Source organism: Puma concolor, chromosome B3, assembly GCF_028749965.1.
Source record: "Puma concolor isolate L17-30 chromosome B3, mPumCon1.1.hap2, whole genome shotgun sequence".
Lineage (NCBI taxonomy): Eukaryota > Metazoa > Chordata > Mammalia > Carnivora > Felidae > Puma > Puma concolor.
The window spans coordinates 77,509,728-77,532,416 of record NC_141672.1 but is presented as its reverse complement, the minus strand read 5'-3'; the positions used below and the strand labels follow the sequence as shown (position 1 = coordinate 77,532,416).

The window sequence follows — 22,689 nt, the reverse complement described above, 5'->3', positions numbered from 1 at the left end:
AGACCACTTGGCTAGGGCCCCAACCTGTTACTTGCCCTATATCAGTCCTCTCTCACTGAAGAGTGGACTGTTGACTGGTGTCCTGCTACAAATCAGAGGCCTCCTTCTGTCTTCTCACTCTATCCCTACTTTAAAAACTAAATAATGAGGGGCACCTGAGTGGCTCAGTCGGTTGAGCATCTGGCTTTAGCTCAGGTCATGATCTCACATCCATGGGTTTAAGCCCTGCATCGGGCTCTGTGCTGACAGCTCAGAGTCTGGAGGCTGCTTTGGATTCTGCATCTCTCTCTCTCTCTCTCTCTGTCCCTCCTCTGCTCATGCTCTGTCTCTGTCTCTCAAAAATTTTTTTAAAAAGTTAAAAAATAAACCCTAAAAACTAAATAAGGAGAGCTAGAGACTTCTATAACTAATTACCCCCATCTGTATACTTTTGGACCCTCAAGCTGTCACCTCCACCTGGGATGGAGCCATTCCTTTGGACAATATTATTTGGTTTTTTTGATACCCGTTTGGATTGGTGAAATAAGAGAAGGCCCAGGAGAGTGTGCTCTCTGGAGCCAGGGGAGGAGAAATTTTTTAGGGTAAGAGTCAGTTTTCAAGCCAGTTGATACCTGCAGAAAGATGAAGGAGAATGAGGATGGCCTTAGATTATTTGGTGAGAAGTAGGTCATGGTGACGACGAGGCAGGGTAGTTTCAGTACTGTGGTGGAGATAGGAACCAAATTACAGGGGATTTTAAAGAACTTTTTATATTAGAGAAACTCAGACGAGAATCATTCAACAATGATGAAACCTTTATTTAAGGCTGTTTTTGCCTCCAAACCACAAAGAACATGTTCATAGAAGTTAATCTTAAAGACTGCATATTCATAGTGTCTCAGTACCTTCAATTTCCTTCTTTCCTGGTTCTTCAATTTTTCTTCCCTTTTCTCAAATACATCCTATATATCCCTCCTCATTTTCATCTATGCTCCGAAACAGAGATATAGGGGAAAAAAGAACTCAATAATGAAATCTCAAAAAAATAAAGCATGTGAACACCTCTAGGCCAGGATGAAGAAATGTAGAAAGGAGTCTCCTTTATCTCACCCTTAGGAATATGAGAATCTTAACAAACAATGGTAATAGAAAATTGACCTATACAAAGAACTGGCCCTTCTTTGCCCTGAGCTGCTCAGGGGTCAGAAATGGAAATACCAGGCAGGAAAGACTTAGAGGAGTTGTGGAGGGAGGGAATATACAATTAAGCGAAAGCTATTGTCTTCAGAAAAGCTCCAGAGTAAAAGATGGGCTGGTAACAGCAGCAGAATTCTCTAAAGAATCCTCTGGAATACTGACTTCCCCTTTGCTATAGAGACACAGGGCACGACATGACTTCTTTTCTCTGACTGGAGTGCCTTCCTTCTGCTCTGACTGGTGAGTTTCCAAGTAGTCTTCAAAATCCAACCCCAACTATACCCATTTGATGATGCCTTCCTTAACAGGAGCCTTCCCTGGGCAGAGTTCACTCCTCCAGTGTCTGGGCTGTCATACCTCTAAGTGCCTGGTGTGAGAGCGACGAGGTAAGTGTCCATACCCCTAAGTCCACTACAAAACCTGCATTAGTTTACAAGTCTACCCGCTGGTTGGGACCTCTCTGATCTTTGTATCCTTAGAGCCTCATTTAGTGCTGGCACCTAGTAGGTGATTGATCACTGTGTGGGAGAAGGGAGAAAAGAAAGAAGGGGGGAAAGAAAAGGAAGGAAGAGCAGGGTGGAAGAAGGAAGAGAGGAAGCGTCTGATTTAACTTCGCCTGGCCAAAAAAAAAAGGGGGGGGGGAATGGATTTTTAAAACTCTAGAGAAAAGGGAAAGAAAGGGGGAAAACCACTTTTCTGAGTCTTCTCTGCCTCTCACTTTTCTTCTCTGCCACTTCCTCTCACAACTTAGCAGCTCACACCATAGCTGTCCTATTGTCATTCCTGATCCTTGACTACACCCCAAAGGGAAGGAAAGAAGCCAGTCAGGCTTCTGGCTTCTTCCACCCCACCCCTCAAACCTCATGCCATCCCTTCCCCACTCCAGGTGCCTGGCTCCTTCACCTCCGCCCTCCTCATCTTCCCCACACACAGCACTCGCGCCTCATCAGCTGGCACCCTGTGCAGCGCCAGGTCCAGGCAAGGACTTCCGCCTCAGAATGAAAACCCAGAGGCTCTTAGGGGCTGCAGGCTGAGGCAATGCTGGACTGAGCCTGCAAGTTACCTGAGAAAGAATATAGTTCATGGTTGGCCTTTCCACATTTTTCATCTTGATCCATGGGTCAGAATCATCATTTTTCTGACTCTCCTCTCTTGGCCCCTACACATTGGCTACTGGAGCGTCTTGACTGTCTTCCCAGCCAAATGCACTTTCCCCAGCAAGAATGGTGTCAGGGTCCCTAAACCTTGTGGAGTTGTTCCTGGGCCTCCTCTCCTTCCCTTCTCCAACAGCGTTTTCCAGGAATTCTGGAGCCACCTTTTCCTCAATGAAGACCATATATACAAAAGCGGTTTGTGAGTTGTAAAACACTGTGCTGGAATAAGATGCTATCATGAATCAAGCCTTCTCTTTCTCCCCCCATAATCTCTGTCCTTCTCTCATGACGTTTCTCATCCCTTCCTCCTTCCATGCACCGCCGCTCCCCACTCACCCAGCAGGTTTGGTTTGGTGCCGTGTGGGAACCAAAGCTATGTGCTGCACAGTGGGCAGGGTCAGGATGCAGGCAGGCATCTCAGCCCGAGGCCTTGGCAGAGTTCCCAGGCAGAGCCATCGGCCCAGGCCGGGAGAATATGCATGGATAAGGTGGGAGAGGGCGTAAGTACGGTGGCTGTAGCCCCCCAGCACCAGAAGCTCTCCCTGCAGCGCAGCCCCTGCGGCCCCCACATGGGGGGAGGGCAAGGGTGCCAGGTGAGTCCAGCTATCAGTCCTTGGTTCATAGGCCTCGAAGCTCAGCAGGTCCCCAGTCTCACCTAGCCCACCCGCGACATACAACCGTCCACCCAGAGCGGCCATGACGTGGCCAGCCCGAGGTACCCCCATAGCGCTCAGAAGCACCCCTGGCTTCTCAAGTTTGGGGTCATAGTGCAGCAATGAGGCCAGGTATTGGCCAGCCCCGCTGCAGCCACCGCTCACGTACAATCGGCCCTCCAGAACCGCAGCTGCGTGGGCAAAGCGTGGTGCTGGAAGAGCAGGTGCCGGCCTAAGGGAGAACAGGGCACACGATCAGGCAAAAATCCTCTTCAACTCTCCTCCTCCGAGTCCTCTAGGCTTTCCCTGATGTCTAGAAACAGCCCCTTCCCTGCTCACCTCCAGACATTCAGCTCGGGGTGATAGGTCTCCACAGAGTTGAGGGCGACGCCACCGTTTCGGCCGCCCAGGGCATAAAGTAGTCCGTCCAGCGCCACCAGGGGAAAAAAGCTCCGAGCCTGGCACAAAGGCGCCATCTCCTCCCAGTCCTCTTGACTGGGGCCCCACCTGGACACAGCGGGACCAAAGAAGAGTGACCCCGGGGCCCCGTGGCTGGCTGGGCCAACAATTCCCCCTCAGCTGCCCACCTCGGGGCCTGCTATTCCGTGGGGCCCCTACCTGAGAGTCGAAGCCAGGGTGTTGGAGTGGCTGTAGAAATCCTGTCCCCCACACACGTAGAGCTCACTTCCTGCGAGGCTCGCAGCCCCGTGCCGGAAGCGCCCCGGGGCAGGCAGGGCAGGCAGCCGCCCCCACTCCACGGTTCGCACCAGTCCCGTGCCGCAGCAGAAGGCGCGCGCCCACCACACTCCTCGCGACGGCTGTCTTATGGCCATGTCTGCTCTGAGCCCGTCCCCGCCAATCACTACCAGTGCCTGGTCAGGCTCCCTGCGCCGCTCTTGATCTGGAACGGCAGCCTCTACCAGGAGCTGATGCAGCAAGTCCGCGGTCAGGGGTGGAGGCAGCCCCGCGGCCCGCACCCTCCGCAGCTCTCTGGTGGACATGCGGCCGAAGCGAACACATCGAAGCAGGGCCTTGGCCTCTGACTCCTGGGTCTCAGGGTTGGCAGCTAACCAACGCCACGCAGCCATGAAGGCCTCGAACTCCTCTTGCACGTGTAGTTCGTCGCTATCCAGGAGCTCAGCCAGGCAGGCAGCCGGTAGAGAAGGGAAAGTGGGGCACAAAGCCACAGCAGGCAGGTGGGTGAGGAGGTAGTGACGGGCTTTGCTCCAGAGCCTCTCTAAGCCCGGGGCTTCCGCTATGGGGAACAGGGCCAGGCAACGTGCGGGGCTGAGGCCCCGAGCCAAGGCTCTCTGGCACAGAGCAAGGCAGGAAGAGCTCTGGTACTGGAGAGCAGCCTGGGCAGCTCTCAGCAGTCCTGGCCACCTTGCCCGCACAACCCCGGAGTAGGCGAAGGAGACGAGGAGTCGCAGGTCCTGGGCAGAGATAGTGTGCAGAGACACCTCTGTGCCCTGGGATTCCCTCATCCCGCTCAGGAGCATGGCACCAAAGAACTCGCTGCCACAGGCCAGGGCTGCTCGGTGCACTGCAAGGAGAAGCAGAGGGGAATCCAGAGTGTTGCTGATTGCCAGGCACCCTGCTGACTTCACATCCCCGACTTTGGGCCAACCACCCAAGGCCACAGGCTAAACCATGGTGTGCATCAGAATACCGTGCGGTGCTTGTTAAGCTGCGGGTTTCAGGGACCCACCCCCAGAGATTCTGATTCAGTAGGTCTGGATGGAGACCCTAGGAATTTGTATTTCAACATTTTCAAGCACCCTGCTTGATTTTCATGTTAGTGGCCTGAAGACACTGTGATAAACATTGCTTTAGTTTTTTGATCCAGGTCAATTAGAAAAAGAGTCTTGATTGATCAAGTTGAGTAGATGCTATAGACAGCTTTTGCTAAAAGGGGGCACAAAATAAACTGCAAAGACCAATGGTGCAAATTACATAGGTCTCTATCATGCACACACAAAAAAGTTATTTACAATTGTAAGAGCCACTGACATCGGCCAGGATTTTACTTAGAAAATGGTACCACACGGGGTGTTTGGGTGGCTCAGTCAGTTAAGCGCCCCACTTTGGCTCAGGTCATGATCTCACAGTTCATGGGTTCGAGCCCTGCATCAGGCTCTGTGCTGACAGCTCAGAGCTTGAAGTCTGCTTCAGATTCTGGGTCTCCCTCTCTCTCTGGCTCTCCCCTACTCATGCTCTGTCTCTGTCTCTCAAAAATAAATAAATGTTAAAAATTTTGCTTAAAAAAAAATGGTACCACACTTACGAATCTCTGTGACCTAACCTAATCTAACTGCCATCTCCTGCTTAAGATTTCCCATGTGCAGCTTTTCTCTGCACACCCCATCTTCATCTCAGTACATTTCAGGTAATTGTGACATTTTAAGCTGGAAACCTTCAAAATCATCCAGTTCGATTGCTCCTTTTAACAGAAGGAAACTGAAAGAGAGGAAGTGATTTATTTTCTATTCCATGTAATGGCTGCCCGAGCAGATCTTCACCCCCCAACGCCACTGATGTCAGGCTGCAGTGAGCATACTTGTGTATCGGTACCCTTCTTACCTGCATGGCCCTCACGCCACTGAAACTATTCTGTTACCGGATGCTATTAAATATAAATGTAAATAAATGCTTTCTAATGTAATGCAATTTGAGATACTTGGCATCAGGTATGGAGTATTCTGACTAAACTGTTGAACCTCAATCTAATTGAACCCTTAGATCTAAATTCAAATTTATAGGAAATTGAGAAGCTAAAGGAACAAGCTAAACAAAACCATAATGGAAAACACACACAAATCTAGAAAATGGAGCATTCTATAAGATAACTAATCTTATTTCTTCAGTAAGTCAAGTCATAAAAAAGGAGAGGACTGTACAAGAGTAAAGGAAGCTTAAAAGACATGTATCTGAGTACAGCATAGTCCTTGATTGACTCCTGGGTTGGATAAGCCAGCTCTACAAGACATTTTTTGGACAAGTGGGAAAATTTCAACTTGGAGGAGGTGATACTAAGGAATTATTGTTAATTTTGTTAGACATGAGTAAGGTATTGTGGTTATATGTCCTCTTTTAAAGAGACATGTACCCAAGTATTTGTAAGGGAAATGTCACAGATTTACTTTAAACTTCAGTGATAAGTAAAGAGATGAGACAAATATAATAAAATGTTAATTGTTAAGTCTGAGATATGGGTGTTTGAGTGTTCATGTTAATATTTTCTTGGGGTGCCTGGGTGGCTCAGTCAGTGAAGCATCCGACTCTTGATTTCAGCTCAGGTCATGATCTCACAGTTTGTGGGTTTGAGCCTTGCGTTGCAGAGTCTGCTTGGGATTTTCTCTCTCTCTCCCTCTCTCTCTCTCTCTCTGCTACTCCTCTGCTTGTGTTCTCTCTCGCTCTCTCAAAATAAATAAACTTAAAAAATATTTTCTTAATTTGCTATGTGTTTTAAATGCTTCATAATAAAAAAGGGAGAAAATGCTGCCAGAAGTCCTCTTAGGCAGGTACCAGGGCCAAACACCCAGTGAAGCTATGAACAAAGGACATGTGATGTTAATGTGGCTTTCCATTGTCTTTTTTAAAAACATCTTAAATGTTTATTTATTTTTGAGAGAGAGAGAGAGAGAGAGCAGGGGAGGGGCAGAGAAAGAGGGAGACAGAGTATCTGAAGCAGGTTTTGTGTTGAGAGCAGAAAGCCCAATGTAGGGCTTGAACTGACAAACCATGAGATCATGACCTGAGCTGAAGTCAGATGCTTAACCCCCTGAGTCATCCAGGTGCTCCTCCATTGTCGTTTTAAGCAGCAGGTAGTGCCTACATGCTTCCCAAATAGTAACTATCAGTGACAGTTTTCAGATACATATTGCCTGAGAAAACCTGCATTCCTTGAAGCAGGTAAGCCATTTCATTTTCCATGTAATCAACCAACCTATAGCTCAGAGTCACTGTGAAAGGGTCACAACTACTTACATTCTCCCTCCTCCTCATCATTATTCCCTAGAATTTTAAGTGACAGGTTTCCACCATTACGTTGGAATGTTTCTTAGGAAAATGAAAGCAAGGATAGAAGTATGTTTAAATTTGAAACCCTAGTGAGAATTTTATAACTATGAAATTTTATTTTATCTATTTTTTAAATAATTTATTATTGTTTATTTTTGAGACGGACAGAGTGTGAGCAGGGGAGGGGCAGAGAGAGAGGGAGACATAGAATCCGAAGCAGGCTCCAGGCTTGGAGCTGTCAGCACAGAGCTTGATGTGGGGCTCGAACTCACCACGAGATCATGACTTGAGCCAAAGTCGGATGCTTAACCGACTGAGCCACCCAAGTGCCCCATAACTATGAAATTCTAAATCCCCCCTCCATCTACTACTATCAGAAATAATAACAAACACTTTAGAGACCTGCTATGGATTGAATGTTTATGTCTTCCTCCCTCCTTCCTGTGTTGAAGCCCTACTCCCCAGTGTGGTGATATTTGCAGGTGGAGCCTTTGGGAGGTAATTAGGTATGAGAGTAGAACCCTCCTGAATGGAATTACTGCCCTATATAAGAGATATGACTGAGATAATCTCTCCCTCCACCAAGTGAAGAGGATACAGTGAGAAGGTGGCCCTCTGCAAGCCAGGAAGAGAGTCCTAATCATAACCTGACCATACCAGAACCCTGATCTTGGACTTCCAGGCTTCAGAACTGTAAGAAATAAATTTCATCAATGGGTTCTACTCCTGAAACCAATACTACACTGTATGTTAACTAACTTGAATTTAAATAAATACATTTTTCTAAAAAAGAAATAAATTTCTGTTGTCAAGCCACCCAGTCTATGGTATTTTTGTTAATGCAGTTCAAGTTAAGACAGGATGCTTTTTCATCTGGGGGTCCCAGAAACACTGTGGGTTCCAGTCATTCTAATGAGCAATAGCTATGTGACTTTGGACATGTCTTGAAGTCTGATTTCTTTGTCAATAAAGTATAAAAGCTGAACTAGATACTCTCTAAAGCAATATCTTTTAATTTAACATTTTTGTGTGCCTGCATTCCAACTCCATTTGTCAGATCCTGTGTCTTTGGTTTGGTTGCACAGGAGGCAATGCATGGCCTAGTGAAAACAGACTGGGCTAGTGAATACTGGGCTTATATCCTGGTTCTCACCAGTTAACATTTCTGAGTTTAATGTTCTTTCCTTACACCTAGGGATAGTGGTATCCACCTCACTAGTTTTCAGCGAGAATGAAAAGACATGGCATGTGTAAAAATTCCTGGACCCCAGTACCTCACTCAGTACTGATAGAATCTGAATAACACTCAACTTATTCAACCCTCCTTAGCTTTCCTAGTGATGAGCCTAGTTAACTTCAAAGTGCCAGGTCCTGGTAGCTTTAAGATTATGGCAAAACGAAACCAGACCTTGCTCGTTAGCTGTAGAACCCGTATCTACCATGGAGTCAAGGACAATTAGGTGAGAGGACACACTGTGAGTTATTCCACCATATTCATCTGGCTTTCCTGTGTCCTAAATAGAAGATGCCAAGAAGGGCTTTTGGTTAATTCCTGTTTAAGTCAATCACTTTCTACTTGTTCCCCTGGCTCAGACTGTACTCATGACACCAGCCAACTGGCTGGAAATTCTTTGGTACTGGCCACAGGGAAAGCCACAGGTTGAAGGGTCAGCTTAAGTCTGCCTGGTGCTCCTGGGTAAACAACTCAACTGCTCATGCCTTGCTCTCAGTGGGTCAGGAAAGGCACCAAAGGCCAACCCCAAGGATATTCTGCCTGCAGCTGGGATCAAAACCACAATGGAAGGGATCAAACCACCTGCAGCTTGCACACACATAAATGAACCTGCAGTAATGTAATGCCAAAAGGCCCTCACCCCGCAGCCTGCAGCCGCCTGCCTCCAGCTCCAGGTCACACCCGATGCCCTCTTGGTATAGGAGCTCAATGCTCCGCAGGTTCTCCCTCAGCTCCTCTGCCTGGCTGGGCTGCTTTTCATCTTCCCTGGCGCTTCCAGCCCCTTTGCATCTCCACTGGGCCACGGCCTTCACCCGGGGCGCTCCCAGGGCCTCTGCCACGACCAGCACATCTCCCAGCCGTGCAGGGCCCAGCAACCCCTCATAGGCAAATGTCAGTACGGCCTCCCAGGCCCCGGCGGCCACGTCCAGGCTGAGGGGGGGTCGTGGACCTCTGCCACCCAGCAGCCTGTCACGGAAGAGGCTGCTAATTGCAGCCAAGATTACCCGATGCACCCCGTATACTCGCCCCTCAACTGACACCTCTTCGTCCAACAACAACCTCTGCTCCCGCAGCCGCTGTGCCTCCGCGAAAAACTGGCTGGGATGTTCCTCGCTGCGCAGCTCCTCGGGCTCTGCCGCGTCTTGTTCATCTTGGTCGTCTTCCTCCTCTTCTTCCTCAAGGGACAAGACTGGAGAGGGAAGGCTCCCTGGGGCCATGGGCCTGGGGACAGGCTCTTCCAAAGGAAAGGGGGGCAAACTGGGATCCTCATCTGGGGAAGGTGGCCAGGAGGGGGTTCTCGGGTCGGGCAAAGGTAGGTCAAGGCGGTCCTTCTGGGCGGGAGCAGAGACGCTCCCAGGGTCCGAAGGACGATGTGAGGAGTCCGAGACGCTCATCGTCCAGGTTCGCTGTTTTGCTACAGGTGAACAGAGGGAAGGGGTGGGGGGTTCAGAGCTGGACCCACAGAGGCCGGAGGAACCCCTATCTCCAGCCCGGCGACATGGCAGTCCCTCTCCCTACTTCAAAGCCCACTCCCCACCCCCTTCCCAAGGCTCGAGCAGCTAGGCTATACTGCCCAACACTGGGGTTCACGAAGAGCACCGAAGCGTGCCAGAAGCATGTGTACCGATCCAGTACCCGGGACCGTATGCCACCCGGCCTGCCCCCGTCCCACCCGGATAGTCACCCTCCCTAGACACCAGCGTTCCTCCTGGCTCTCCCTTGAACCTTCTCCGCTTCGCTTTGGACCCTGTGACAGAGGAAACTTGCCCCTCAATCGGGTCAGCGGCCCCACCCGACTAATTATAGCCGGCGCTGACCGGCTAGGGGGCTGGGCTCCGGGAGCCCAGACTCTGACACCCAATCCCCCGGGCTCCGTCCCGAGATGACCTCCTCCCCCCTTCCACCTGTAGGTCACGTCCTTGTGCTGAGCGAGGCAAATTCAGAAGCCAGGGAGGATGTGGGGATCGGGTGGAGTGCGCCAGGCCGGAAAGGCTGCGTTCACAAGACGGGTCTGGGGGAGCGGCGGGGAGGGAGAAGAGAGTCTGGACTGCGCAGACCCTCCGGAACGTAGGGCCAGAAGAGGGAAGGGTGTGTTTGGAGTCAGTTCTAGGCTTTGACTGTTGGTTTTTCTGTGCACGATAAAGTTGCCGACCCTGGAGCGAACAATACCTACATGAAATGCACACATAACGCAGTTGAGTCCACCGAGGGCGAGCGGGAAGGGGAAGGGATCAGGGCTACGTACCGTAGGTAAACCACCCCCGGCTCGGAATTTCCTCCCTGTCCCCAGGTGGGGTCGGTGGTGAGCTAGAAAGGCCCAACCCTGTGTGTTCAGGAATTCTGGAGGAGTCTAACCCTCACCTAGATCTCTGGGATGAGGACGGATCAGTGGAAAGTGGGGTGACCAAGGCTGCGGGGACCAAAATCCTGGACTGGATGGGCCGGGGCGGGGGTGTGTGGGGGGGCGAGTAAGCACTCTCACTTAGGTAGGACACCAACAGCCACTCCCTCTGCCCAGGATAACACCTCTTTCCTATCCTGAGACACACCCCGCCCCAAATCCGGGCATTTTTCGCTGCCTTTCTAGGTATTCTCGTGGGGGAAGAAAGGGAATGGGACAGCGATGCCACTTCCCTCCCCTCTCCTGGTAAGGTGGGACAGGCCCAGGGGGCTGCTGGGGGTGGATTCTCTGGCCTATAAAAAGATTGGTCCAGTCTGGATGGATTGGCCCGACAAGCTGACTTAACCGGGGAGCAAACGATTATTCCTTAGGACTCTGTGAGAGGGTGGTGTTCACGTGAGGGAGGGGTGAGACTTGACCGGCTCCTCTTTCCTCTCCCCTCAGGTGGCACGCACTTCCTTATTTCGCGCAGCCTGAGTCCAAAGCTTGGCGTTTCCATCAGGATCATCTTCACTTTCGCCAATGCCTTAGTCATGGCTGTGCACACGGTGGGCTTCACAGAAGTCCTTTCAAACCTGCTCAGGACAATGCCCATCCCCTCCCTTGATATGCCCTTTTCCCAAGTTGGCTCACCACCAGCCTGCACTTTTTGTGACTCCAGCCTGGGCAAGTCATTTTACTGAGGGCTGATGCGGGGGTGGGAGGGAGGGGAGTGTGGGTGATGGGTATTGAAGAGTGCATCTTTTGGGATGAGCACTGGGTGTTGTATGGAAACCAATTTGACAATAAATTTCATATATTAAAAAAAAAAAAAATGAATCAGATGGGGGAGCCTGGGTGGTTCAGTCGGTTGAGTGTCCCACTTCGGCTCAGGTCATGAGCTCACACTCCTGAGTTTCCGCCCGGTATTGGCTCTGTGCTGATAGCTCAGAGCCTGGAGCCTGCTTCAGATTCTGTGTCTCCCTCTCTCTCTGCCCTCCCCTTGCTCAAGCTCTCTGTAAAATGAATAAATGTTAATAGTTGTTTGTTTTTTTTTTAATCAGATGGAAGCATCAAATCAGTCAATAAAGTCTCTGACCCACTACCTCTATGTTCTGCCCTTCCAGGAGCATGGGTGCAGCTGCCTAAGGTGGATCCAGAAAATGAGTTGTTTGGTGGGCATGGTGACCATGACCGTCCCTCTGTGCCTGGCAATGGCTAGTGTGGAATGGATGTCTAAGGCAGGGGGCAGGGAGTCAAGGTAGGGGTAAGAACTTTGGGGATGGGGGAGAGAGCTGGACATATCTGGAAGAGGCCAGCGTGGGGAGATGTGGAAGTGTGTGTGTGTGTGTGTGCGCGCGCGTGCATGTGCGTGCACACACGCTCCTGCTGGCAGAGCAGATTCTCAGGGACCCAACCTGAAACTGGACAAATTTGCTGGAACAGACTCCATATACCAACTCTTTAAGGGAAAAACAAGGACGTATTCTAGGGATCTGTTGGGACAAGCACTAGACAAGACTACCAGATGAGAAATGCCATTTCCTCCTCCCAGATAGTTACAATCTTGAGAGCCATCCCTCTGGCAAGGGAAGGGACACTTTGTAGTTTGTGGCAAGAAGGAAAAGGACACCGATTTACCCTTTTAGCTAGACTCTGTTATGGGAAGAGGCTCATGGGAAAGGGAACTGGAGGATGGGAAAGGAGAGTGAGGAGGAGGAGGAGTTATTCCTCCCCTTACATTTATACTTCTCCTCCCCCTCTCCCCCATAGTATTCCCAGCCCAAATGATCTTAATGGTCTTCCTGATCCTCTCTTTTATCAACTATCTGCCACAAACCCCCCATTCCTCCCCAGAAACCCCAGCCTACAAGCCACTTGTTTCTTTAGGTGAACTCAATGGGAAGCTGGCTGAGAAATGTATTAAGGGGAAGGCATGCCTCTGAATGTCACCTCCCCTTGGAGCAGGGTATGTCATTAGCCCAAGCCTCCTCAGAAAAGACATACATTCTGTATGACATTTGCAAGTTGACCATCACACTCAGAAACCTATAAGTCCCTGGGCTGGCCAGTTTACAATCTTGCCTTATTTGTCCCAGCCTAACCTAAGTCATTGACACTAAACTGGGTAAAGGGGTAATGATCTTGGCTGAATGAAGGCAAGCTAGGAGGTGCCCCTCAAAAACTTAATTTTTCTCTGTTCTTTTACATAAATAGTATTTTCTTTGAAAATATGGTCCCATGGCGGTGAGGTCCAGAGGGTAGTTGCTTTGGCATGTTTTCCACCTTCTCCTCAGCCACTGGGGTACTCCGAGACCAGGATCTCTGGAGACCTCAAGGTGAGAACCATGTTCAGGCACGGAGCACACTTGTTATCTCCCCACCTTGTCTTGCCACTAATGGTTCAACTTCTGTTTCCGGGACCCTGCTACAGCTATCCTTGCCTTCCTGTGGACATACTTTCCTACCTGTGCATTTCTGCCACAATTGGCAAGGCCCTCTACTCCAGCCTTCTGTGCAGAATGACCTAGAGCGCTGGTTTCTGCCTGAGGGCCTAGGGCATAGGTAATGAAATGGCAAGAGGCTTTACCAATCACATCAAGAGTAGATTACACATAGGTAATCTCACATCTCACCTTCCTTCACCATTTCTCCCCATCCCTCATTTCACTGACAAATTGTATGATGTTCTTTGGTTATCAAATTTGGTATTTCCACCCCCGCTCCCCCAACTTACACACAAACTTCCATTCCCCTCTTTGGCACTGGTGGTACCTAGATAGTCCTACTGCTTTGGGATGGGGTTCTCTCCCCACGAAGAATGTGTGTTCCCAATCTCATTTCCAGGCTCCTGTATGACTGGAGATGCTCCAGGAAATAGGACTGGCATGGGTGTGCGGAATGGGAGCTGCCTGGGGCCAGAGTGTCAATATGGCTAGGATTTCTGCAGTTGTCAAGGGCAAGGGTCTTGCCTGTATGGGCTCCCTAATCACTACTAGGTGAGTGAACAGAGGGGCAAGATCAGTGAGATAAACTTTACCTAGCCCATTGTCTGGCATAGAGGAGATGCTCAAAAACCAATAATGACTTAAGGGGATTCATGTGGGTGGGGTAAAATCTTCAAAGAATAGGATAAAACTTAATATGCCCAGCAACCTCTAGGAAAGGTAGGTGAAAATATGAGTGGAATGCATTGCTTCTGAAATGCATTGATTTCTGCCTCTGCCTGCTCTTCTCCTCAAGCCATGAGCATGGTTTCTGCCTTCATCCCCCTGAAGTCTATTGGAATCTTCGGTGCCATTCTGTCCTCTGCCCTTTCCTGTTTTGTTTCAACCCCCAAAGTCTTCTAGGTTAGTTGGTATCTTACCAAGAGGCTTGGGGGAAAAGGAGAAAATGTAATAGAGTCTAGGGCCATCCTAAGAGTATATTTTTGAGGAGGAGTACAAGAGGGCTCCGTCTCAGCAACCAGGAGTTAGATGATGATTTAGGGAGGTGGAGAGGACTGTGGTTAGTTGGTGTTTAGGAGACAATCCAAGCTCACATAGCAAAATTCAAAGTCTGCCTGTATATCAAGGCAAAGTTTAGGGAGGGTATCAATCTTCCATCTGCCTCCTGTTTTCCCTCCCCACATTACCAGGAATCTCACCACACTCTACTCTCATCCTTTCTTCATGTTAAGACCTGTAAGCTCCCTCAACTCTTTCCTCTGTGCTCCTCACTTGCTCCTGCCTCCCTGTAGGAGTAGGGGCTATCATTCCCCCTCTTCCTGGAACCATCCCCCAATGACCACCATGCCTTCTTATAGTGGTTGTGCCAGAATAAACTGTACCCAGTAGTTGGCTTTTTTAGGAAAAGCTATGGCAGGAGCCATGAACCTATGTGAGGCTATCTGCTCACGTTCTGTATTGCTATAGCTTTCATCCTTACTGGTGAGTACTTCTTCTCCACCCTCACACAGGGCTTCATTAATCACCTTTCCCCTCATGGCCCTCACTGCCCTACCTCTGACTTTTAGGGCTTGACCCTAAAGCCTCTTTTCTAGATCTCTAGTCCTGAAAGTGGAAGTCTGTTAACTTGGTGATGGTATGCATGGAAGTTGGAGGGGGGAGTAGGGAATAGGGAGCATGGGGGAAGGAAGCCAGAATATGATGATGTCCTTGTCTCTCTAGACCTCAATCCCATGACTCATTTGGAGACCAACCTCCTGACCTTGCATCTCTTCCAAAGCTGATGTGAACACCACCCTATCATCTCCAACTTTTTCCTTTGCTCCTATCCCCTTGTCAACTTTGGTAGTTTTCATGCCTCCCTTAACTGGGTGCCTGGTTAGTATGGGCACGTATTAGTATGCAGTTATACTAACAGGGTTGGGAGGACCTGAGAGAGAGGAGCATCCTTGGGGTGCAAGAGTGGGTGGTACTGAGGCTAGGACAAAGGATTGGCTGCATTTACTCTCCCCTGCAGTCTAGTGCTCTTCTTTTCACAAGTACAGCCCCTGGCTCACCCTCCTGAGCTTTCTGCTCTGCCTATCACATTCCTTCTCACCTGGTGGGCAGCAGTCACTGCTATGTTGCTTATCCTTTGGCTACTGCTCTTTATATTCTACAAGAAACCTGGTGGGTAAGGGAGTGAGGGAGTGTGATATGGCACGAGGTTGACGCCCATAAGAAGCCCAGAACTACCAACAATAACTCATTTCCTTTCCTACCTGAGAAATGAGGCCCCACCTCTAATCATTCTGCACCACCCCTTCCGCAGCAGATGTGAACTGGAGCTTTTCAGTCCAGGTGAGCATCAATCACATGGCACTATCCTATTCAGTGAACTTGACCAACGTGCAGGACCATGTCAAGAACTTCTGGTGAGATTGAACACTGGTGTCCTCCGGAATGGATCTTACCTGCGTGAGTTCAGATGGTACAGCGTTTATAATTTTTAAAATTAATTGCCAATATTTAACATGCATCTGGGAATTTGGGGCCTCCATCCCACATGACACATTCTGCTGGAGCTGAGTAGCTGCTCTCCCATGGGATAGGGCACTGATTCTTCAGTTTGCCACAGTTCCCACCTGGTCCACTTTATTCTTTGATACTATATAATGACTGGTTCTTAAAGGCTTCTGAGATTTCAATCCCTGCTCTAGCCATAAAAGGAAACCAGCTTCCCAAAATCTAGGAGGGGCCGTGAGGAAAAGGAAGGAAACAGAATTCTAGCAGGGTAGATGGAGCAAGCCTCCCTGAGGAAGGATGCTCCATGGCAGAGCAGATGCCACAGGAATCACAGTTACCAGCTTCCCTTGTGCTCTGAGATGGAAAAGTCTAATACTCTTGGTTTCTCTCTAAAATCCCCCAGCAGGTGGGGAAGAGCTGATCTCTATTCCTTGCTGAAACTGGAATTCTTTTTTCTACAGCTAAAAGGCTTTTGAAGACTTAGTAGCCTTATACCAGCTACAACAGCTACCACCAAAGGGGGAACCTGAAATGTACTTTTCTCAACACTCCTGTTCCTTCAGGCTACACTTCTGAGCAGGACTTACAGGCAAATAAAAAGCAGGTATATAGGAAAAGGGCCAGCAAATGGGGAAATAGTCTCAGAGTAGGAACTGACCATGGTGCTCTCCTGTCCTCTGCTCATTCTTCCTAATCATGTAGTCAGAGTGGCACATATCTTCGTGAAGTCCTGTGGCAATATTCCCAGGATGCTGCCCTCATAGACATGTGAGTCTGGGGAAATTCCAAACCACAGAGCAAAGGCCCCAAGGGTAGGGCTGATCTGATGATTAGGTAAACTGAGGAACAGGTTCCCTTCCTCACACTGCCTTTTGTTAACAGGAGCCTACCTTTGATCCCTCAGTCACCCTGCCTTGGGGCCCTATACATGACTTGATTGGATGCTATCCAGTGGCCTGACAACCCCCCACTGCCTTCATCTGTGGAAATCAGCAGGACACAATGATCTTGTATACTGTCAATAAGAGACTCAGGAGAGACTGAGCTAGGAAGAGGACTTCAAAAGTTAGGACCCAAGCAGCCATGATTTTAGTCTCTTGGTTCTATAAACTGTGAGGCTATCTTGGGAAGCCTCAGCCAAGATCCCAAAGCTCCCTAAGGAAAGAAGTCTCCTAATAAGCAGTACCAGCTGGGTCTACAGTGCTAAATGTCTTCCCTCTAGGATCCACTCCATCCTATAACAGTAATAAAAACTTATAAATAAATACCCAAGGCTACTGTATAACATACTTGATGCCTATTTATAAAATTAACTCCCCAAGCCTAGAGGGCACAGATCATTCCTGTACTCAAATATATTCAAGGAGAGGAATTTATCTTTCTACTTGTGTCCCACTTTATTTTCCACTCTCGAATTTCTGATTTTAAATGTCCATGTTTTAGTGTATTTTCAACCCTCTATGGGTCTTTGTCCATGAAAATGTCTTTATCAGCACTTTCTACTTAGTAAGTAACTGAAAACGTATTCTTTTCCTAAGCGCATATAATCCCAATTCTTTTTATCTTTTGGCCCAAGTCTTACATTTATAGTCTTTGATTATCTCTTTGGTTTACCTCTGCATCAATTTATTCATTCATTCAGCAAATGCTGAGTGTCCACCCTATTCTAAGTACTGGGAGATGACATGGCAATGAATCAAACAAGATAAAAATCCCTTCCGCTCAGGGAATTTGTATTCTAACAGGAGGAGTCAAACAACAAACATAAATAAAACTATTAGATTAGAAGGTGGTAAGTGCTAATAATAAAGCAGAAAAAAGGAGGGAAACAAAGGCAAAACATCATAATGCAAGACTTAGAGAACTCAGTGACTTATAAAAAGGAATAAAATTGGAATCATAGGAGTCCCAGAAGATGAAGAGAGAGAAAAGGGGCAGAAGGTTTATGTGAGCAAATTACAGCAGAAAACTTTCCTAATCTGGGGAAGGACACAGACATCAAAATCCAAGAAGCACAGAGAACTCTCAGTAGATTCAATGAAAACCAACCATCACCAAGGCATACTGTAGTCAAATTCACAAAATACACAGATGATGAAAGAATTATGAAAGCAACAAGGGTAAAAAGTCCTTAACCTATAAGGGAAGACAGATCAGGTTTGCAGCAGACCTATCCACAGAAACTTGGCAGGCCAGAAAGGAGTGGCAGGATATTTTCAATGTGCTGAATCAGAAAAATATGCAGCCAAGAATTCTTTATCCAGCAAGGCTGCCATTCAAAATAGAAGGAGAGATAAAGCATTTTCCAGACAAATGAAAATTAACCATCCCTGCAAGAAATTTTAAGGGGAACCCTTTGAGTGGAGAAGACAAAACAAAACAAAAAAGACCAAAACCAACAAAGACTAAGGATGAGTACTCACTCTAAATGTCAATAGACTAAACACTTCAATCAAAAGATATATGATATCAGAATGGATAAGAAAACAAGACCCATCTATATGCTGCTTACAAGAGATTCATTTTAGACACAAAGACACCAGCAGATTGAAAGTAAGGGGATGGAGAACCATCTATCATGCTATTGGTGGTCAAAAGAAAGCTGAAGTAGCCATACTTAGACAAACTAGATTTTAAAATAAAGACTATGACAAGAGATGAATAAGGGCATTATATTGTAATTAAGGGGTCCATCCCCCAAGAAGATCTAACAATTATAAATATATATGCTCCCAACGTGGAAGAACCCAAATATATAAATCAATTAACCACAAACATAAAGAAACTCATTGATAATAATACCGTAACAGTAGGGGACAGATGGACAGATCATCCAAGCAGATATCTACAAGGAAACAATAGTTCTGAATGACACACTCGACCAGATGGACTTAACAGATATATTCATAACATTTCATCCTAAAGCAGCAGAATACACATTCTTCTTGAGTGTACATGGAACATTCTTCAGAACAGATCAGATACTGGGTCACAAATCAGTCTTCGACAGGTACAAAAAGATCAAGATCATACCTTGCATATTTTCAGACCACAACGCTATGACTCGAGAAACCAACCACAAGAAAAGTTTGGAAAGACCATGAATACTTGGAGATTAAAGAACATCCTACTAAAGAATGAATGGGTGAACCAAGAAATTAAAGAGGAAATTAAAAAGTACATGGAAACCAATGAAAATAAAAACACGATCAAGGGGTGCCTGGGTGGCGCAGTCGGTTAAAGCATCCGACTTCAGCCAGGTCACGATCTCGCGGTCCGTGAGTTCGAGCCCCGCGTCAGGCTCTGGGCTGATGGCTTGGAGCCTGGAGCCTGTTTCCGATTCTGTGTCTCCTTCTCTCTCTGCCCCTCCCCCGTTCATGCTCTGTCTCTCTCTGTCTCAAAAATAAATAAAAAACGTTGAAAAAAAAATTTAAAAAAAATAAAATAAAATAAAAAAAAAACAACAATCTTTAAAAAAAAAAACACGATCAAAACTAAGAGGCAACTGACAGAATGGGAGAAGATATTTGCAAACAACATACCAGATGAAGGGTTAGTATCCAAAATCTATAAAGAACTGATCAAACTCAACACCCAAAAAATAATCCAGTGAAGAAATGGGCAAAAGACATGAATAGACACTTCTCCAAGGAAGACATCCAGATGGCCAACTGACACGTGAAAAAATGCTCAACATCACTCATCATCAGGGAAATACAAATCAAAACCACAATGAGATACCATTTCACACCTGTCAGAATGGCTAACATTAACAACTCAGGCAACAACAGATGTTGGCAAGGATGTGGAGAAAGAGGAACCCTTTTGCACTGAATGCAGACTGGTGCAGCCACTCTAGAAAACAGTATGGAGGTTCTTCAAAAAATTAAAAATACAACTACCCTACGACCCAGCAATTGCACTACTAAATATATATCTAAGGATACAGGTATGCTGTTTCAGAGGCGCACATGCACCCCAGTGTTTATAGCAGCACTATCAACAATAGCCAAAGTATGGAAAGAGCCCAAATATCCATCAATGGATGAATGGGTAAATAAGACGTGGTATACATATACAATGGAGTATTACTCGGCAATCAAAAAGAATGAAATCTTGCAACTACGTGGATGGAACCAGAGGGTGTTATGCTAAGCAAAATTATTCAGAGAAAGACAAATATCATGACTTCACTCATATGAGGACTTTAAAATATAAAACAGATGAACATAAGGAAAGGGAAGCAAAAATAATATAGAAACTGGGAGGGGGAAAAAACATAAGAGACTTTTAAATATGCAGAACAGAGAGTTACTGGAGAGGTTGTGGGAGAGGGGATAGGCGAAATGGATAAGGGGCATTAAGGAATCTACTCCTGAAATCATTGTTGCAATATATGCTAACTAACTTGGATGTAAATTAAAAAATAAATTAAAAAAACTTAGGGAAAAAAAAAAAGAAAAACACAACAACCAAAAACCTCTGGGATGCAGCAAAGCAGTCATAAGAGAGGAGTATGTAGCAATCCAGACCTTCCTAAAGAAAGAAGAAAGGTCACAAATATACAACCTAACCTTACACCTAGAAGAGCTGGAAAAAGAACAGCAAATAAGGCCCAAAACTAGCAAATAAGGGAAATAATAAAGATTAGAACAGAAACCAATGCTATTGAAATAAAAAAAAAAAACAAAAAACAAATAAGCAAAAACAAACAAACAAACAGTAGAGCAGATCAATGAAACCAGGAGCTGATTCTTTGAAAGAATTAACAAAATTGATAAACCCCTAGCCAGACTGATCAAAAAGAAAATGGAAAGGACCCAAATAAATAAAATGATGAATGAAAGAGGAGAGATCACAGCCAACACCACAGAAATACAAATAATGAGAGAATATTATGAACAATTATATGCCAACAAATTGGGCAATCTGGTAGAAATGGACAAATTCCTAGAAACATATAAACTACCAAAACTAAAACAGGAAGAAACAGAATTTGGAACAAACCCATAACTAGTAAAGAAATTGAATCACCAATCAAAAATCTCCTAACAAACAAGAGTCCAGGGCCAGATGGCTTTCCAGGGGAATTGTACCAAACACTTAAAGAAGGATTAACTCCTATTCTTTTGAAGCTATTCCAAAAAATAGAAATGGAAGGAAAACTTCTAAAGTCATTCTACAAGGCTAGCATTACCTTGAGTCCAAATCAGACAAAGACTCCACTAAAAAGGAGAATTACAGACCAATTTCCCTGATGAACATGGATGCAAAAATCTCAATAAGGCACTAGCAAACCAGATCCAACAATACATTAAAAGAATTATTCACCACGATCAAGTGGGATTTATTCCTGGGATACAGGGCTGATTCAATATCTGCAAACCAATCAATGTGATACATCACATAATAAAAGAAAGGACAAGAATCACATGATCCTCTCAATAGATGCAGAGAAAGCATTTGACAAAATACAGCATCCTTTCTTGATAAAAAACCTCAAGAAAGTAGGGATAGAAGGATCATACCTCAAGATCATACAGGCCATATATTAAAGACCCACTGCTAATATCATCCTCAATGGGGAAAAACTGAGAGCTTTCCCCCCAAGGTCAGTAACACGACAAGGATGTCCACTCTCACCACTGTTATTCAACATAGAATTGAAGTCCTAGCCTCAGCAATCAGACAATGCAAAGAAATAAAAGCCATCCAAATCAGCCAGGAGGAGGTCAAATTTTCACTCTTTGCAGACAACGCAATACTCTGTGGAAAACCAAAAAGACTCCCCTAAAAAGCTGCTAGAACTGATACATTCAGCAAAGTTTCAGGATATAAAACCAATGTACAGAAATTGGTTGCATTTCTATATACCAATAATAAAGCAGCAGGAAGAGAAATCAAGGAATCGATCCCGTTTACAATTTCATTGAAAACCATAAAATACCTAGGAATAAACCAAACCAGAAAGGTGAGAAGTCTATACACTGAAAACTATTGAAAGTTTATGAAAGAAATTGAAGAAGACACACTAAAAAAATGGAAATAAACATTCCATCCTCATGGATTAGAGGAACAACTATTGTTAAAATGCCGATACCACCCAAAGCAATCTACATATTCAATACAATTCCTATCAAAACAACACCAGCATTTTTCACAGAGCTAGAACAAACAATCCTAAAATTTGTGAAACCAGAAAAGACCCCAAATAGCCAAAGCAATCCTGAAAAAGAAAACCAAAGCTGGAGGCATCACAATTCCAGACTGCAAGCTGTATTATAAAGTTGTCATCATCAAGACAGTATGGTACTAGCACAAGAACAGACACATAGATCAATGGAACAGAAAAGAGAACCCAGAAATGGACCCACAAACGTATGGCCAACTAATCTTTGACAAAGCAGGAAAGAATATCCAATGGAAAAAAGACAGTCTCTTCAGCAAACGGTGTTGGGAAAACTGGACAGAGACATGAAGAATGAACCTGAACCACTCTCTTAAACCATACACAAAAATAAACTCAAAATGGATGAAAGACCTAAATGTAACACAGGATGTAAGACATCATAATCCTGGAGGAGAAAACAGGCAACAACCTCTTTGATCTTTGGTGCAGCAATTTTTTACTTGACACAAGGGAAACAAAAGCAAAAGTGAACTATTGGGACATCATCAAAATAAAAAGCTTCTGCACAGTGAAGGAAACAATGAGTAAAACTAAAAGGCAACCAACAGCATGGGAGAAGATATTTGTAAATGACATAGCAGATAAAGAGTTAGTATCCAAAATCTATAAAGAACTTATCAAACTCAACACCCAAAAAAGAAATAATCCAGTGAAAAAATGGGCAAAAGACATGAATAGACACCTCCAAAGACATCCAGATGGCTAACAGACACATGAAAAAATGCTCAACATCACTCCTCATTCGGGAAATACAAATCAAAACCACAATGAGATACCACTTCACACCTGTTAGAATGGGTAAAATTAACTCAGGCAACAAGGATGTTGGCAAGGATGTGGAGAAAGAGGAACCGTTTTGCACTGTTGGTGGGAATGCAAACTGGTGGAGCCACTCTGGAAAACAGTATGGAGGTCCCTCAAAAAATTAAA

The 22,689-nt window shown here is 46.1% G+C and overlaps 1 protein-coding gene and 1 pseudogene across 3 annotated transcripts; one reads left to right on the top strand and one right to left on the bottom strand.

Annotated features, from left to right (window-relative positions):
• Positions 1 to 776: 776 nt before the first annotated feature.
• Positions 777 to 10,073, bottom strand: KLHL33 (kelch like family member 33). Of its 3 annotated transcripts, none has more exons than XM_086710259.1 (5): positions 9,963 to 10,073; positions 8,878 to 9,651; positions 3,602 to 4,526; positions 3,323 to 3,490; positions 777 to 3,215 (listed from the first exon to the last, which is right to left on the bottom strand). In XM_086710259.1, the coding sequence occupies exons 2-5, from the start codon at positions 9,629 to 9,631 to the stop codon at positions 2,663 to 2,665; spliced, it is 2,400 nt and encodes a 799-aa protein (XP_086566385.1). In that variant the 5' UTR covers positions 9,632 to 9,651; positions 9,963 to 10,073; the 3' UTR covers positions 777 to 2,662. The 3 variants fall into 3 exon arrangements, with proteins under 3 accessions (XP_086566385.1, XP_086566384.1, XP_025775814.2); XM_086710258.1 differs by having other exon boundaries at positions 9,935 to 10,064; XM_025920029.2 differs by having other exon boundaries at positions 9,922 to 10,053.
• LOC147580125 (solute carrier family 12 member 3-like) lies at positions 9,736 to 16,613 on the top strand (annotated as a pseudogene).
• Positions 16,614 to 22,689: the final 6,076 nt, after the last annotated feature.

Coding starts and splice junctions, on each gene's coding strand:
- KLHL33 (XM_086710259.1), bottom strand. CDS start 9,631: ATGAGCGTCTCGGACTCCTCACATCGTCCTTCGGACCCTGGGAGCGTC. Junction 4,527..8,877: donor AGGCGGCTGCAGGCTGCGGG/GTGAGGGCCTTT, acceptor TTCTCCTTGCAG/TGCACCGAGCAGCCCTGGCC. Junction 3,491..3,601: donor ACCCTGGCTTCGACTCTCAG/GTAGGGGCCCCA, acceptor CGCTGTGTCCAG/GTGGGGCCCCAGTCAAGAGG.